The 18153-nt window shown below is 50.7% G+C and overlaps 4 protein-coding genes across 5 annotated transcripts; 1 reads left to right on the top strand and 3 right to left on the bottom strand.

Annotated features, from left to right (window-relative positions):
- The first annotated feature begins 5128 nt into the window (after positions 1–5128).
- PV06_06311 lies at positions 5129–8046 on the top strand. Of its 2 annotated transcripts, XM_016407410.1 has the most exons (9): positions 5129–5296; positions 5353–5410; positions 5463–6273; positions 6331–6364; positions 6418–6538; positions 6596–6616; positions 6674–7032; positions 7099–7282; positions 7374–8046. In XM_016407410.1, the coding sequence occupies exons 1-9, from the start codon at positions 5188–5190 to the stop codon at positions 7858–7860; spliced, it is 2184 nt and encodes a 727-aa protein (XP_016263014.1). In that variant the 5' UTR covers positions 5129–5187; the 3' UTR covers positions 7861–8046. The 2 variants fall into 2 exon arrangements, with proteins under 2 accessions (XP_016263014.1, XP_016263015.1); XM_016407411.1 differs by having other exon boundaries at positions 5353–6273.
- PV06_06312 (uncharacterized protein) lies at positions 7958–10137 on the bottom strand (the record flags this gene model as incomplete). Its single annotated transcript, XM_016407412.1, has 6 exons — positions 7958–8882; positions 8931–9120; positions 9207–9346; positions 9423–9526; positions 9604–9785; positions 9846–10137. The coding sequence occupies 6 exons, from the start codon at positions 10135–10137 to the stop codon at positions 7958–7960; spliced, it is 1833 nt and encodes a 610-aa protein (XP_016263016.1).
- A 3677-nt stretch (positions 10138–13814) lies between these two features.
- PV06_06313 (uncharacterized protein) lies at positions 13815–14504 on the bottom strand. The gene has a single exon (XM_016407413.1). The coding sequence runs from the start codon at positions 14352–14354 to the stop codon at positions 13824–13826; it is 531 nt and encodes a 176-aa protein (XP_016263017.1). The 5' UTR covers positions 14355–14504; the 3' UTR covers positions 13815–13823.
- Positions 14505–14874: 370 nt separating this feature from the next.
- Positions 14875–17475, bottom strand: PV06_06314 (uncharacterized protein). The gene is made up of 4 exons (XM_016407414.1): positions 17096–17475; positions 16761–17044; positions 16137–16713; positions 14875–16080 (listed from the first exon to the last, which is right to left on the bottom strand). The coding sequence occupies exons 1-4, from the start codon at positions 17301–17303 to the stop codon at positions 15263–15265; spliced, it is 1887 nt and encodes a 628-aa protein (XP_016263018.1). The 5' UTR covers positions 17304–17475; the 3' UTR covers positions 14875–15262.
- Positions 17476–18153: the final 678 nt, after the last annotated feature.

An 18153-nucleotide genomic window follows, 5' to 3' on the forward strand; every position in this document is an offset into this window, starting at 1 on the left:
TTTCCGTATCCGACTTGTCTTCACCGGCTTGATGTGAACGCAATCAAACAAAGGATCAAGGAATATGAAGGCCTTACCATGATTGAGCTTGCATTCAGGGTCCTGAAGGATGTTCCCAGTGATACAAGACACGTTAGAGCCACTGCCTATCTTCTCTTTCAATTTCTGCAACAGATATTCCAAATAAACATCTCGTCGATGCCTGAGGTCTGATGCTTGGTTCGACCTCGTAGAGAAGAATCTCAGCAACGGGACAAAGTCTTGCCAATTATTGCTGGTGCTTCTCAGGGTGCTGATACCACGTTCAACAGTGATGATCTCTCGCAACAGATCGTTGTCAACCGAGCCGCCAATACGGAATCCATAACCGAGAGTCAAGCTGAGGTTGAGTGCTAGTCGTTGAAACAGGGGATAAGGGTCCAGGTCTACTTGACCGTCCCCTCCGTTGATTTGGTCCACAAGTTCTTTGATGCTGGCATAGGACTCGAGGTCGACAAAAGGCATGTAAGAAACGACAGAAGGTCTGTTCAACGCAGTGGCAGCAGCCTTGCGACGCCTCTTACACGATTCATCCCATGGAGATGTGCCAATTGTGAATCCTTGCGATGAAGACAGTACGTTGTGGAATGTGTGCAATGTGGGCCGGGAGATAAGGCTTGACTGGTTACTGACCCAGAGTTGCTTGACGGATTCGAAGCTGTTTGCAACCACGAATCTCTGGTAAGAAGGATTGATTTGTTAGTTCTCTCGAATTTCCAGTCATGATGCGAGATTAATGGTGGCTCACTTTGTTTCCTAACCTGATCTGAAATACCGGTCCATGCTTCTTGGACAATACTGCCAGCCGACGAGGCTGTTCGCTTCCCAGTTGAGAAAGGTTTCCCAGGATGGGAAATCCAGGTACGGAAGGCAGGTGTTTTATGTACGGCACATCTGTGGTGTCGAATATCAATATCAGCCCCAGCAAAATTACCACCAGAGCAATGATCACAATCATTGCAAATGAAACGTCCAAGAGCTCGATGAGTCTCCGTTCTCGGTGGAATTTTGCGCCTGCAAGCGGGACAAAATCTGCCATGCTGCTTCTCATTGTTGATGAACCAGAGTGCAAGCGGACTCAATACCCTCTCTCTACCGCCTTATGTTCTCGTGATTCAGGAATAGAAGTCTTTTTGAAGATTCTTGGCCTCACTTCTTAGCCAAGGACAACAGACTCGGTCAGTATGGGCGGAGTTTTGGAGCACAAAGTACCAGTTCGACTGCAATAGCTGACCATTACTACTCAAGTCTTGTCGGGACATCCGGCGGGATCTTGCACGAGCTGAAAGCTCCGGCATCTTCATATCCTGATATGGATACGAGTAGTGAGCCTAGGCTCCTAGCCGGAACTCCAGTTGATCCTATCTCAATGTCCCGGACTTGGAAAAGGAATGGAGCGAAAATCTTCTCGTAACTCTTTCCCACAAGCGGATGTTTCAATCGCAAGACATGAAGCTCCGACTTTCAGCACAATACTCGCACGTTACGGAACGCTTTTACCATTGTAAGCCAATTTTGTCTAGGTTGTGATACCGTTCTATATCCATGACGGTTTGATCGATGGCAAGATCGTTCCTGAGCACTCGCCAAAGCCTACCATGTTTGAATCTTCGTCTCCACACCATCCTCGAATAACAATAGTATCTCCGTCCTCCAGGAAAGTTCGGCGTATTGTAGTGGATAGATCGAAACTCTTCTTCCCTCCATTGGATGCTTCGAGGAAAGAGCCTAAACTGCCAGGTTTTATACCACTGATGGTTCCAGACCCTATCAGGTCACCGACTTCCAACGGGCAGCCGCCCACCGTGTGGTGAGCGAGCATTTGCGCAAAAGAGAAAACGAGATTGCGGGCATTGGTGCGTGACAGGATTGCAGACTCGCCGTTAGGTGCTTTGATGGCTTCTATCAGCATCTCGAGTGTATCAATCTAATTGCGGGACCAACTTACCTCTGAGCTCGACTTCCAGATTGATGTCGTAGACATTCTCTTCGCGGTTCTCCTGCAGATAAGGATGTAACTTGGTCTCGTTTGGCATTGCCAGAGCTCGGAAAGGCTCCAGGGCATCCTTCAAAATGACCCACGGACTGATGGTCGACGCGAATGTTTTTGCATTAAAAGGGCCCAAAGGAACCGCCTCCCATTGTTGTATGTCCCGAGCTGACCAATCATTTAAGCAAACAAAGCCAAAGATGTACTTCTCTGCCTCATTGACATCAATTGGTTCGCCTAGGTCATTGCCTTTGCACAGTAATGCCCCCAGCTCAAGCTCAATGTCCAATCGTCGGCATGGGCCAAAGCTGGACTGGGTGTCGGATGGGCTCTGCAAGAATTGGCCTTGAGGCCGGCGTACACTGGTGCCCGAAACGACCACCGACGACGCTCGTGAGTTGTAAGCCACAGGAAGATGCAAGTAGTTGGGTTGCAAGGCTTTGGCAGGATCCCTGAAGATACAACCACAATTGTACGCGTGGTTTTTCCCGGCAAAGAAATCAGTGTAGCCTCCAATCTTCATGGGCAAATGCATCTTGACCTGGTCCTTGTGGAAGACACAGGCCCGCTGAGCTTCGACGTTACATTTCAGCAAGGCAGAAAAGGACGTTTCTTCCGAGAAGACATTCTGCAGATACCGGCGGACTTTGCCATGGACACTTTGGCCCAAAGCGGCGAAGTCATTAAGAGCAGGTCTTGAAAAGGTCGCAACTTGGCTGGGAGTGAAGCCTTCGAGTCCAGTGAAGCCCTGACGATGCGCGAACTCGTGTAAATCCAGAACATGGTTGCCTAGAGCAACTGCTACATGTCTTTCATCAGATCTGGGGGTCGTAATGATCCCAAATGGTATGTTGGCCAGCGAAAAGTGCGACCCTTTGGGAATATCCAACCAACTCCTCGCTCGCATCTTTACTGGAACGATGTTTAGAAAACACTTGACTGAAGGGTCTGCATAATTTCTTTTGGTGCCTTTTCATGATTTATCGCCTGGCTGTTACCGCTGTCCACGTCCACAAGGCTTTGACAACCGTGAAATAACTGTACGGGTTTTCCGGCGGATGTCGTCCTTCATCCCTGTCACCACGGAAATGCTTCCGTAGTGCTGAGCAAGCCATGATCCATGTCCGCTTTGAAGCCCCTCATGCCATTGTAAATAACGAACAAGTAGATGTCGAACAGCAGATCTGCCGGGTGACAAGGGGTTTTTCTACGAGTTCGAGCAAAGAAATTAAAGTACGGAGCAACCTTGTGCTGTGAATATATCTGAGCGTCGCGGTTTACAGGGTTAACCAAGATGCCCTACACGACGTTTGAAATTCCGGAGAAATATACGTACCAGACGGGGTTCTTGTCTAATCTGGAGTAAGTGGTTTTGAGATATTGATATGCCGACCCTAATTCTGCGGCTAGAACGGAGGCCATCCCGGGGGCGTTACCTGTAGGCCAGAACTCACCTCAGAAATGTCCCTACGGCCTGTATGCAGAGAAGATCTCAGGCACTGCATTCACAGCGCCTCGATGGGAAAACCAGCAGACATGGGTGTACCGCATCATCCCCTCGGCCTCTCACGCGACATTCGCGCCCGTGGTGTCTACCGATAATGGTCTTGAGACAAAGTTGAATTACGTTCCTGACCAACTTCGGTGGGATCCCTTTGATCTCAACATCGATGTGGACTGGATTCACGGTCTGAACATGGTGGCCGGAGCCGGGGATCCTGCCCTGAAGAACGGCGTCGCATATTACATCTATGGTGCCACGCGATCGATGGCTGACAACACGGCTTATTATGATGCAGATGGCGACATGCTGATCGTGCCGCAAGAAGGTACGCTTGATATACAGACCGAGATGGGTCGACTACTGGTCCGACCAAACGAAATATGCGTCTTGCCTCGCGGCATAAGATACCGTGTGGATCTTGTGGATGAGCACCCGATCAGGGGATATGCTCTAGAGATCTATAACGGGCACTTTCAGCTTCCCGAGCTGGGACCCATAGGATCAAATTGTTTGGCCAACGCACGAGATTTCCAAATTCCCGTCGCGGCATACAGCCGCGACACCAAGTCAAACTGGCTGGTGTACAATAAATTTCGAGGCCAGCTCTTTCAGGCCAGCCAAACCCATACGCCATTCGACGTGGTCGCTTGGGAGGGAAGATACTACCCTTACAAGTATGACCTAGGTCGGTTCAACACAATCGGCACCATCTCGTATGACCACCCAGACCCGTCCTTGAACACGGTACTCACCGCCACCACAAACGCACATCCCGGCACAGCCATTGCGGACTTTGTCATTTTTCCGCCACGTTGGCTGGTCGCCGAAGATACATTCCGACCTCCGTCGTACCATCGAAACTGCATGAGCGAGTTCATGGGGCTTATACAAGGTTCTTATATCGCCAAGGAGGGTGGGAAAGGAGGCTTCCAAGCAGCCGGGGCCAGCCTACACAATTGCATGAGCAGCCATGGTCCGGACAGGGCAGCTTTTGACAAAGCCTCTAACGAAGAGCTCGCACCTGTCAAAGTTGGACTAGGAAGCATGGCTTTCATGTTTGAGAGTTGTTACATGGTAGGGATCACAGACTGGGGCTTGACCAAGTGCGCGAAGCGGCAGCCAGGCTATTCCGAGGAGAGCTGGGGAGCATTGCAGGATCAATTTTGTCCGCCGCCTGAGCACAACTCATAGAGAGTGTGACTGAGTTACTTGTAGCAAGAAAGACTTGTCCGAGTAGATGACAACGAGCTCCGTAACCTACTGTATACTGCACTCCGCCGTGGAAGATGGAAGACGGAGGCTGTGTGGGGCACAGGCGAAAATCAGCATTTCCGCCCGAGAACCCTTAAAGCTGTCATTTGTTATCAATTTATAATTGTCTGGGCTGTTTGGGGGGGCGATCTAAGCATTCAGGATCTCACTCTAGGGGCCCGTATTCAGCTACCTTAGCTCTAGAAACTGTACATAGGCACCAAATTCGCTGCCTGTTTCTCCTCCCTTTCCTCATTTTCCCCCAACATGCCTGCCTCGACTCGACTGTAATGATTCTTCCGACTCCTCTGGTGACCAACTGTTGTCCATTTGAATACCTTTAGCGCGTGACAAATAACAATTCAGTCACGAAGCATCGGTTCACGACGGAATCCATCGAAGAATGCTGCAGAGTGGAAGGCCGAAACGCATAAGGGCGCTTCAGGCCTGTGAGGTATGTCGGACCAGGAAAAATCGCTGCAGCGAGGACCAGCCATGCACATACTGCGTCGGTAAGCTCTATCTCCGGTATCTACCTTTCTTTATATGACTCAACGCGATGAATCAGAACACGGCTTAGAATGTACATATTCTCGTGCCCATCGCGACAGAAGACAACGGTCACGGCAAGCACCTCTTCATCGATCGTCATGTATCTTTGCCTGACAACTTACACAGGCCAATCATGCAAATCCAATCACCGAGGATGAACCCTGGCTCTTCGCGACGCCATCAATCTCCTGCCATCAACTCCGAGCAGAACAACGTCGAAGGATCTTGGTCAACTGCGCCGAGGCATGCCGAGCCCGTTGAACAAACTTCTGCTCACCAGCCACGCCTTCTACAGTCCAACGAGACGTGGAAGCAGCCTCCTTTATCTTCTATGAGCATGAACAGTACTAATTCCGTCTCTCTAACGCCACAAAGGAAGGCGTCTGACGTTATGGGCACAAACTTGCACACAAGCAATCTCGAATTCTACGGATCCTCATCATCCGTAGCGTTCCTTCGTCACATGGAAACGTTATCAAAAAGCCAAGCTACAGACTCCGTACGCGGACCATCAAGGTGCTCATTAGCTTCACTCTTGCAGAACACCGAGTTCTGTCCCGACATGTCGCAAGAGCCGCAGCGAACACCAGAGGCAAGTTCCAACTTTGACCGATTCCATTTCCGTGTTGCTAGACGATTCTTGGATTCATACTTCTCCAATATTCACCATATCCAGCCCATTTTCGACGAAGAAAGCTTTCTGAGTCGTTGCGAAGACCTCTGGTTCAACACTCCCGAAAAGCAGCCATTGTCTTTCGTAGCTCTTTACTACGTCACTTTGAGTCTGGGCAGCCTCGTGATGACTCTCGAGACCCCAGAGATTGCTGGAGCCGATCGTTTCACTTGGAGTCGAAGGCTATTCGATACAGCGCTCGCCATCGTAACACGACTCGGTGCAGCGACAGACATTGAGATGGTTCAGTGCTATTACATGATGGTAAAGAATTCCCAAAGGTATGCTTCGATGCTTCCAACTAACACCGACCTCGTCAAGAGCAAGATATATCAGCACGAACTCAACCCTCATGGTACGTTGGACGGTCGTTTTTGGTTCTACACGTGGCCTAACATAGTTCGTTAGTGGCATATCTGTACTCTGGTCAAGCGGCGAGAACCTCATTGGCGATCGGAATCAATCGACGACCAGTTGGTACCGACGTAACTGATCCAAGAAGTTCCATGATGGCATCGAAAACATGGTGGTATGTTGCTTGAGACCCTTGACTTTCCAATCAATTTTGTACTGATGTTGTGGGTAGGGCTGTCTATTGTCTCGATATGTACGGAGAAGCTTGCTTCTAAGGTTCTTCCTGAGCACTGACTTTGTGGAACAATAGACAGACTAGTTTTGCTCTCGGCCGACCTGACAGCCTTGGGCCCGACGAATACCATACACAAGATCTTCCAACCAAAGCATCGGACATGACCCGCTCGATCCCCGACAATCTTGACATTGTTCCCTGCATGGTTGAGCTCTCGAGGATCATGCGAAAAGTAGCACTCGCCCTGTACACGGTGCCCTGCGAGATGGGCGAAAAATTCCGGCGAGCACAGACACTCGATGCCACCTTGTGTAGCTGGCTTGAACAAATCCCGTCCTACCTTCGTATCGACCAAGACGTGTTTCCAAGCCAATCCCTGAAGCCACACGCGTTTACCAACTGCACCAAGAAACAATCCGTCGTGCTCCAGCTTCGTAAGTTTTAAGATCAGACATCTCTTGCTCGCAGCAAAGCTTGCCTTCTGACGACCAAACCTCCAGGCTACCTAAACCTACATATGATGATCCACGCCGCATTCATGACTCAAGAGGACGGCGACGCAGACACATCGTCAGGCTTTGCGACATCTGTGCGGCAGTGTCAGCGCAAGTGTCTAGATGCGGCGGAAAGCACGATTGACCTAATATACAAGACATTCTTGGGCGACAGTTTCTTTCAGACATGGTAAGCACATTGATTCTCGACCCGTCAGGAGATATCGGCCCTGCGAAGTATAAATGTTCCCCTTTGACTTCTGACCATCTTTGATGAATAGGTGGTATAATGCAACATACACGTTATTTGCGGTCAGCATACTACTCGCCGCCGTTTTTCAACAACTTGCGACCAGCCGGCATGCACTCGACAGCCTTTTCGCTCACATTGACCGTTCGATACTAATTCTACAAGCCATGGATGAATGCCAGGTTGCCAGGACTGCGACGGCGATTATCAAGAGATGCCTTGCTCGGGCAAAAAAGGCCCCACAGCCAGCATTATCAGACATACGGCAGGGTGGTTCATCGGCGAGCGACGTGGATGTCAATGTTGATGGCACAACACTGCTGCCGCCCACATCTTTTGAGCAGGCCGAGGCGCCGGGAAACATGGGAACACCGTTGCAGTCTTACGCAACTGAAGGTGTCATTGAACAAGAAGCCTTGGGGGATCTCGATTGGCTCAACAGTTATCCATTTGATGACAGCCTACAGCCTCTATTTTGGACACGGTGGGCACAAGAACTTGACATTGTAGGGACATGAATGATACAACCGAAGAACTTTTCTCCTTTTTCATTGCCCGTCCTCTGCCATGCCTCCCGCGCGAAAATCCAACTATGAACGGCACCCCGTGCAATTGTCATTCAGCAGTCACCCTACCTTGAACAGATTGCCCAGTGGCCAGAGATATCACTATCGAGGATGGATGTTCTGGTCCGGAATACACGACGTGCTTCCCACGATTGCCATTCTCAGCTGCGCGATACAACTGCGGAAACTCGGGCAAAGTCACCTCGTGCCCCTTGATTTCTAGCCGCATGGATTCGCCTGGCTGGAAGATCATACCGGAAGGCCATAGTGGAATGTCGAGACACACGACTTGGCCCGGCGGGATCTTCTCCTCCTTGTCGTGGGCGTGATAGGCCACGGCAGGAGCAAGCATCGCACTTTGCTCGGCAGAGATGTCTGGGTCGGTACTCAGACGTCGGTGCGAGGCTCGAAGTCGACCGTTGGGCCCTAGGTACTTGAAAATATTCAAGTCTGGGACATCGTCGGGTGTCGTCCCTGCCGGTAGACTCTCGAGGGGTATGTTGAGATGCTTCAATGGCCGTCCATTGGCGTCCAGCTTGCGCACAATGACGTAAACGTCGAGGTCATCTGTTTCGGCGCAAGACATGTACAATTTGGCCTGGGAAAACCCAATCAGTTCGGTGTATTCTCCGAACTTGTAGGTGAAATGTGCCCCGTCGTCATCCCAGGAATCGGAGGTGTAACTTGACGTCGAAGGCTCTGTGGGCGGTGTTTCGCCGCTTTCCTCCAGAGCTTCAGTCTTGCAATTCAAGTAGAAGGTTCTGTGCTTGACATAGGTGGGCGGGTAGACGGGCTCCGAACGATTCACGACCGAAGGGACATTGAAACCGAGCAGACTGTGCCGGACCCTGGGTGTCGACTCCCAGCCATTGTCCATCTTTCCGTAGAGATAGCGGTCAAAAAACTTTTGGAGATCATCGTTTGCCCATTTTTGATAAAGGTCGTACCACTCTTGCGTGTGGTGAATCCGAAGCCTGCCACACTGGTTAGCGCGGTAATTGTCAAATTTGTCACCGACGAACCATTTATCTTTTGTCGACGAGAATAGGAAACCCTTGATGGATCCAAGGGTATGTATACCACTGGAGAAGCTTGCCAGGGCGTAGACGGGGATGTCGATCTGGCCAAGTTTGGCGCGTTTATCCTCCCAGTATTCATTGAAGAGTGGGTATCTGCGTATCATGGTACCGATATCTTCGCGGCCGCTATTGCCTGTTGCCATGTTAATAGGAGAGAGAGTCAGGTCAGTGTGGATCTCGTGGTCGAATGGAATAGGATCCAGAAGCTGTCTGTCTTACCGCAGTAGCCTTCGCCGCGATAGTCGACAAACGAAGGATTTGGAATGCCTCCTCTGACGTTCATCTCGCCGTAGCTGTCTGCCAAGCCCTCCCAAGGAGCAATGGCCTTCAGATGAGGTGGCCGTTCAGCCGCAATGAACCTGACAAGGTGTGTCTGTGTGTGAGCGTCCATGAAAGTCCGGACGGCGCTGCGGAGGAGGTCCTGTAGTATCTTACCACTGAGAGATCCCAAGCCACGAATTGCCAGCAAATGCAACGGCACCGTTGCACCACGAGCGCGAAGCGATGGACTCTACAGTATCGTAGCCATCTCGGCCCTCCTAGAAGCGCGTGCCACACACGGGTCAGACGAAACCGTGACGCGCCGCTTGTAGGTCCAGTGGGATCATATACTCACCTGTGTTCCTTGGGCAAGTTGATCTCCCTCCGAATCAAAAGTGCCGCGAACGTCAATATTGACGATCGCATAGCCTCGCGGACACCATTCTGCGGGATCTGGAGCCTCAAACTTTTCGAGGTCGCTTGTCCAGTCCCTCGGGATGCCAGCCCGCCAGGGGACACGGTCAAGACTTTGAAAGCCTGTAAGGGGGAACTTAGGGCGGTCCCAGACGGGCCAGGAATGATTATAACAGAACCTACCATTGCCTTGTTTCCCGTAAGGACTCCATGCCACAATGGCCGCGACCGGGGTGCTGTCAGAAGATGGAGGTCTGAAAACGTCCATGTATATCTTGCACCCGTCCCGCAGAATAACGGGGACGTCTCTTTCGAAGATCAGGTCACTGTCCAAAGCGCGTCGACCGGGCTCCTTCCGCCAGCCCCTGGGGAGCACTTCTTTGCCGGGACCAAAACCCTTCCACCGCTTGCTGAAGTCTCGGTTTGCTGGTTTAAATGCGACTTCGATGTCACCGATGCTGTACTTGGTCGCCATGGCTAGAGGTCTTGAAAATAGAGTTTGGTTGCCAAAATATCAGCCTTGCCTAATTTTGGTCATGTTTCCTATGCGTTGCCCCTGGTCTGTAAGCCTTTTAAACCACCGACTACAAGCGTGTATACTGTCTCCGAAAGCACAAGTGAGAGTGCTTAATAATGAGTGAACCGCCAGGATATTGGTAATGCTGGTCGGGTCAGGAGAAAACATAATGTTTGTCAGGTATCACGACCCACTCTGAGTAGGCGGATTTCCCGGCGGCATCAACAGATCCGGCGGCATGCTCCTACTAGCCAAGCGACGTCGGACAGCACGACTTTTCGGGGCGACTACTCTCAACCTTGATTGACCAGGAAAGATTGCTGGCAAAGACTTGGGTGCGGATGCGCTGCAATAAGTTACCCCCGAATACATGGAATGGGACACTTATGGGGCGTCGCCGCGGCTGGAAAACTCATCCAGCAGTCTAGGCTCTTCCCTCCTCCATCTGGCGGCAATTCCGACACGGACCCCATGGGGTTTTTCTAAGCATGGTGATCAATCGATGGACTTATATTAGATAGGGATTGTCAAGGATTTGTACGCCTGTCGAAGTCACAACAAGTCTCTATCAGAAACGCTACGTGCACCAAAAAGATTCAAACGATCTTTCTCACCATGGCCTTTGCAGTTACGAAGCACGAGAGATCCGCACAGGTTGCCCCCAATGGCGATGAAGCTGAAGAAAAACCCTATCCTGCGGAGCAACAGGTAGAGATACTAGACTCCGCAGGGAAGAACCTCAATTACGATGAGGCGGACCAAGAGCCCGTCCTCCACGCCCGGACCTGGGTCGCGCTCGCTGCGATGGTCATGTTGAACATGGTCCAGCTTATCGCGCTGAATGGACCACCGGTATTTGTCAGTGAAACGAGACCTGTCCCCTTATCGAAAAAGAGAGAGAAGAGGCTCCCATGCTAACGCGGTCCTTTTTACACGTAGCTGGGAACGATCGCGGGCGAATTCGGTCAGCAGAATCTGCAGTCTTGGGTTCCCAATGCCCTTTCCCTCGTCCAAGCCGTCCTTGGGCCTGTCATCTCGTCAGGGTCAGATCTGTTCCAAGCCCGCAAGACGTTGCTCGTCGGGTCATGTCTCATATCAGTTGTCGGAGCGGCCATAGTCCCACGATCTCGGTCTTTGTATCAAGTCATTGCCGGTCAGACATTAATTGGCGTTGGCTTCGCCTCGGTCCCACTGGCTTATTGCGTACCCAGCGAGATCGTCCCTCGCAGATGGCGGCCAAGTAAGAAGAGGCTTCCTACCAATCAGCATGCGATTCATCGAGCTAATCCGGTCGAAAAGTGATCCAAGCTGCCATGCAGATTGGCGGATTTGTAGGGGCAATGATTGCACCAGTCATCCTCGGCGCCTTTCTACAGACCGACAGCGTAGGGGGGTGGCGGAACTTCTATGTATGAAATCAGGACAGCACCCTGTTAACATCCTCTTGTTCGGCTAAACTAACGGTCCTTTCGCAGTGGGTACAAATGGGCCTTTGGGCATTAACTACCATTGGCATCTTCGTCGGCTATCGGCCTCCAAAGAGACATACCAGGCTTGATCATCTTTCTGCATGGCAGAGGCTTGGTCTGATGGACTGGCCGGGGTCTTTCTTACTCACCGCCGGTCTCGCTTTGTTCCTGACAGGTTTGAGTCTGGGAGGAGGCCTGTACGCCTGGACGAACGCACGAGTCTTGTCTACGCTCATCATGGGTGGCGTCTTCCTGGCCGCGTTCGGTCTGTATGAATGGCTCGGTACGAAAACTGGCATCTTCACCCACGAGCTTTTCACAGGACCAAATGGTGCAGGGAGGACGGCGTGGATCTCTGTACTTCTCATCTTTATCGAAGGCTTTGTGAGCGCGTCTTTCGTCATTTTCTATCCAGTCATGTAAGCTGTGTCCCCGCCGCGTCTTTTCAGTCTCACCCGCCTTCTAACCCGCTGCCGCCGACAGGACCGAGTCGCTCTTCACCACCGATCCCATGAAGGTTGTCGCCCGTCAAGAAGGTTTTTATGTCGGCTGTTTCATCGGAAGCGCAGTATTTGGCTATCTTAGCAGCAGGCTGCGGAGCGTACGGGAGGGTATTGCTGCGGGATACCTATTCTTGACCGGTGGGCTAATCGGCCTCACCACCATCCAACCAGGGCACTCGGTCAGTGCGGTATCTTTTGCCGTGCTCACAGGGCTGGGGCTTGGAGTAATCCTTGTCCTCATCGTCACCGCTATACAACTTTGCACGCCACATCATCTCATCGCGACTTCCACAGCTGTTCTCACGACGACTCGGGCTCTCGCTCTAACGGTCGGTGTTTCGGTGTACTCTGCGGTCTTCACCGGTGCCATCGGTACGAAGTTACCTTCCCAATTAGCCTCGGCGGCTGTTAAGAACGGGGTTTCTGGGACTTTGGTGCCAGAATTTGTCCAGGCATTCCTGGGTAAAGATAGTGCCGCGCTGGGCAAGATTGCTGGAGTAACACCATCGGTCCTCGCTGCCGCCGTCGCTGCTGTGAAGCAAGCATCGGCTGATTCTCTACGCCTCGTCTTCATCATTGCGGCCCCTGTGTCAGCGGTCGCAGTATTGCTCTGCTACTTCCTGGCAGATCTACGCACCCTGATGGATTATCGTGTTGATGCTCCCGTTGAAGAATTGCATGCTAAACACCATCATGATCAAGACGTCGGGCATGAGGCGGTGTGATATTTCAGACCTTGTTTAGCAAACAGAAGATAAATAGTACAGTTGAAAGACCCTACCAATTGATGATTTGTAACTTTCCACTCACCCTCCCATATCGAACGTTGGTGCTCCAATGAATAAATCCGTGTGAGAAACCGAAAGCCCCGAGGTATGGATTGCTTTCTTGATGCACGTTGAGTAAGCATTGATTCAGGCTCTGAGTAGGCCTCGTCTGCCGATGACTCGTGATATTCATCTGATGAGCTACCCTGCTCACTGAGAGCCACTCGCTGACGACGTTGGAGAGGCATTGTAATGATCTTGATAAAGAGGATACAGAGAAGTGCGAAGAGAATAATTGAAGGCCAGAAATCTAAACGAAACAGTGATCTTGTCGCACGAGGATAGCGACTTTGAAGAGTAAGGCAGAGATGTTAAGGAGGAAGCAGAGCGACTTCGACGAGGAAGGATAGCGGCTCCAAAAAGCGAGACGAGGATTCTATACAAGAGAATGATCAGTTTGAAGTGCTTGAGGCAGGGCCTGCTTGACAAAAGGCGGGCACTCACGGCTGCAATTGATAATGTTGAAATTCTGTGTCGTAGGGTCGTCAAGGTGTCAAGTGAGTATGACACGAGGATTTTGTGCAAGAGCATCATCAGTTTGAAGCGCTTGAAGCGAGATCGTTTTGATACTACAGTACTCACAGCTGCAAATGGCAAGGTTGCTATCCTGTATCGCAGAGTCGCCAATTCCTGAAGCGAGAAAACTGGCTATTGAACAAGGCTGAAAATGACTGAAATTCTGAGAGAGATGAGACAATGACAGGATGGTTTGGTAGCCATGGAAGGAACAGAAGGAACGGCTTTCGAGGATTGGGCTTGCTTGAAAGGACAGAGCATCAGAACTTTAGATGGGTTCCTGGCCTTGCTGTTTTTATGAAGACTTTCAAGAAGCCTGTTTTCATTCTTTATGTCATATGAACAGTCAGATCATCCAATACTGGCTGAACAACATGCCACTCAGCAGCACTGAAGTTCTGCTCGTTCCTTGATGCCTCAATAACTTGACACAGGTGTTCATCACAGTAGGCATCCGCCGGCGCCACAAGCTTTCCATTCCATTCTGCCGGGCTTGATTGTTGTAATGCCCAATCTGTAAATTTGACCAGGAATCCCCCTCGCCATTCTGGCTCCATGAGACCGCAGAGTCTGCAAAAGACGCCACCTTCCGAGTTCGTCCATGCTCCGAGCTTCCTGAACGCAACGGGCCACTCTTTGACTCTATCCTTGATGTATTGCTGCGCGGCATTTCGTATCTTCTGATCGATGTCTTCGCTGAATAAGCCGCTCCTTGCCAGCCAGGTGTTCCAATTGTAGCAGATTCGGAGTCGATCTGGGCCGTAGCCCGTGTGTACAATGCGGAGTCGAACTATTGTTTGTTTCCAAAGGACTTGGGCGTGAGGGTCTAAAACGACCTGATTGATGTTAAGATTGACCATGAGAAGCCCAGGGCTCTCGTCTGAACCAAGGTTGAATGACACAAGATCGACTTCGTTCTCGCTGACGATAATTGTTACACCTGATGCAGGTGTAACAACTTGCCCCCCAACCCCCCCAGGGAAAGAAAGATACTCATGTCCTCATGAGTCATAGTCGATCCGGTCACCTGATGCAGGTGTAACAATAAATGACATCTTCAACGATCATTAGCAAGTAGCTTTGCTGTATGGATTTGTTACTGCGTACCTTGATAGCATAATGAGACAAACAGGAGAGGTTTCCTCAGCTGCTTTTGCAAGACTATATATATAGAGAGAGAGAGAGAGAGAGAGAGCTATGCTCAACGTGTCAAGGGCCACACCATCCTTTGGATCAATCGGAGGAAGGTTTGACAAGTGGAGAACTTGTGGCCGGAGATCGAGAGAAGTCAGAGATTTGAAGGTTGGCGGGGGCTTTATATATGCACATTTTGGGAGTCATTGAATTTGTTTCGAGGTCTTTGAAGTTTGGTGCAGTAGCTTTCACTTTTAGGGTGTGGATCTACAGTGAAGCTGAGACAATTGTACACTGTGGAGTTGAGCCAATTGTATGTATCCTGTGAAGCTGAGACAATTATATGTATACTTGTGAAGCTGATACAAGCGTATACTGTGAACTTGTAGTAGTCCGGGTCAAGTGAAGACTCGGGAAGGATCAGGTAAAGCTTCCAGTTGACGAGCAGAGTTGGTGAATGAAGAACTTCGCCGAAGATGAATGAGCAGTTCTTCTTTCGAGACTCTGTGAATCAAGATTTGGACTGGTGAAACAAAAGTAGGACTTGGACATGGGTGATGGACGACTTTATGGTGATGAGAGTGAAGACTATGATATTGTATACATCTTGACCCTTGTCTTTCACACGACGCACTCAAGAACGCTTCTTGATTATGTCGGCTGCCTTTTCCGCCACCGCATACATCGTCGCCTGCAGATGCGCCGCGGGAATGACCGGCAAAATCGAGCAGTCCACGATACTGAGCTTCTTTGTGCCGTACACGAGTAACTCCGGGCTGACCACACCTCCGAGATCATGTGGCATCATCGGGCAAGAACAACTCGGGTGAGCAAATGTTGGGCCCAAGGCCGCTCCGAATGGTGACTGGGCCGTCAACAGCTGGTTGAAGATTTCATCCTCGGTTTGGAACTGCGGTCCAGGAGTGGTCTCGATAGGGTTCAGATAAGCCAGCGCGTCGCTGGCCATGATTCGGCGAGTGAAATTGACCATTTTGCCAAGTATTTCCTTGTCGAAGGGGTTAGTAAACGCGTAATATGTGACGACGGGCTCCCCGTGCGGGTCACTAGCGTTCAGGTACACCGTGCCTCTGCTGAGCGGCTTCTGAATTGCGTTTGGGATTGACCCTGATCCTGTAAATGGTAGCTCCATGATGGCCACACTGCCTGTCTCGATCTGGGAGGCGAGAAGTTTACGCTGCGCGAGGTAGCCCGCCATCAACTGCCGATTGTTGCTGTAGATCGGAGGCAAATATTGACCAGGTTCTTGAGCCAAGAGCGATGAAACCATCGAACTTCCATCTTTGGTGATCATGTCCAGAGACAGGAAGCCGGCGCTGTTGGCTTGAGCCTTGGTGTAAGGACCAGTCAGGTTGTTGAGGTACAAAGCGAGTGCCTCCGTATTGTACGTGGCATTCTCCTGGAGTATGCCAGGGTAAGGAAATCTGTTGGTTACTAGATTCTTGTCAGCATATGTCCCTCTGCTATTTGGCTTGCGGCATTCGACTTACCATTCCAGTTGAGATACGCTGTAGGGTGGTCCTGAAAATTGCTTCCAACCGCAGGGAAATCAAGCTTGACGTTGACGCCAGCGGCAGTCAGAACATCTTTGGGCCCAACACCACTGAGTTGCAGCACCTGTGGGGTATGGACACCGCCTGCTGCGAGAATCACCTCCTTCCTGGCCATGAATTGATACTGTTTGCCATTTGTCCTGTCTGTTGCTTTGACACCTTGGGCGGTAAGGTTGTGATCCAAGACTACCTCGGTTACCTGGTACTGAGCCAACATTTTCAAGTTCTTGCGGCTGGAGACAGGATCGTAATATGCATTGAGGGACGATGACCTGGTCTTCTTCTTAGGATCTTCGGAAGCTGGCGTGAAAAAAACACCAGTGGCATTGCCGAGGGCATGCTCCTTGATGAAGGGAACGCCTTGTTCCTCAAAAGCACCAAAAAAAGGGAAGTTGTCAGGGTACTCGAAATCCGGAAAAGAGGCTTGCAAAGGACCGTTCCCATAAGCAGCCTCATTCCAAGTGTAATTGTATACCGCTTCGACAGCTGGTGAAGGTGGCGTGAAGTCCGTACTCTGGTTTGTCATCAACGAAAGTTCCTACCATATCACGCCCCCCTTACCTTTTTGAAATAGGGAAAAAGACCGTTCCAGTTCCATCCAGAATTTCCGAGCGCCTCAAAATCATAGTCACAGCTCGACCCTCTATCGAATTCCATCCCATTTACCGTCGATCCTCCGCCAGGCACTGCACCTGCAAGGACAGGGTACGTATGACCAGCCATGCCTGGCTCTGGCGCTGAGGTAATGTTGAACATATCTCTCTGATTGATGAGAACAGCATTGGCTGGCCAGAGAGTCTGATTGCTTCTATCGAAAGGTCCAAACTCGAGAACGAGAACTGACACTAGATAATATTCAGCAAAGTCACGAGAATCCGAAAACACCTGATTCGAACCTTTGCTGTTCTCGGACAGGCGATTGGCGACGACAAGACCGGACAGCCCTCCTCCAACAATCACATAGTCAAACTGTTGCGATGAGCTGTTGAGTGTACTGGATGCTTCATTGGTGCCGGAACCTGTAGGCGAGGCTGTGGAAGTTGAGATAGCACCTAGGGCCAGTGCCAAAACGGCAGACGCATATCGTCCGCGGCATAGAGACATGTTGAAAATGTGAAGAAGGTCCCAATAGGTACCCAAAGGTCAAGCAGAGGCCACCGAGAGGACTAGAGACCAAATGAGCGTTGAGAAATGGTGATATGGAATGTCTCATCGATGTTGTGGTATCCCCAGAATGGCAGCGCGTCCTCGGCAGTTGCTCTCGACACCCTTCACGTGGACCAAGTCTTTATTGTGCATACTGTAAGAAGCGAGATCATGCCCTTGCATAAGTGGGATTCCGACCAGAGTAGTCCGTGGTGTGAGGAACTATTGTATTCGAAAGTCGGCCATGTTTTCTGATCTTCGCTTGCGCTGAAACTCTTAGCCGAGTTTAGTGTGGGGCCGGCTAGTCTAATCATTTCATGTTCAGGTAGCATAAGCACGCCGCGCTCAGAAACAGGATATAAAGACACTGTCCCTAGTACCGAGTACGGAGTTGTCATGTAGTCCTGATTGCCGGAGAACAGAAGGAGGTTCAAGGAGAGCCATCGAGGTCGTTTGGTTGAAGAGACCGCATATTGCATCCTTGGAGTTATTAGTCCGACCGCAATCTCTGGGTTGTATCGCGTTGCCTTGCGAATGTTTTGCGCCTTGTATTCCGTATTGGCAAGTCTTTATGCAAGGAACCCTTGCTCGGCGTCGCCCTCGAAAACATACTTAGTGGCCACTACTCAGTCAGTAAGCTTGTTTCTTCCGGCTTTCGTCTTTCGATTCGAATTGGGAAGCCTACGCAAGCTCGCAGAGGTGGATCACCCTCTGGTTCAGTGGTGCCACTAGCTATACCACATCCTTATCGTGATCGACAAAACGGAGCTGTACTGGACGGAGTACTCGTAATTACTGTAAATCTGGC

The sequence above is a fragment of the Exophiala oligosperma genome, assembly GCF_000835515.1.
Source record: "Exophiala oligosperma strain CBS 72588 unplaced genomic scaffold supercont1.5, whole genome shotgun sequence".
Taxonomy (NCBI): Eukaryota; Fungi; Ascomycota; class Eurotiomycetes; order Chaetothyriales; family Herpotrichiellaceae; genus Exophiala; species Exophiala oligosperma.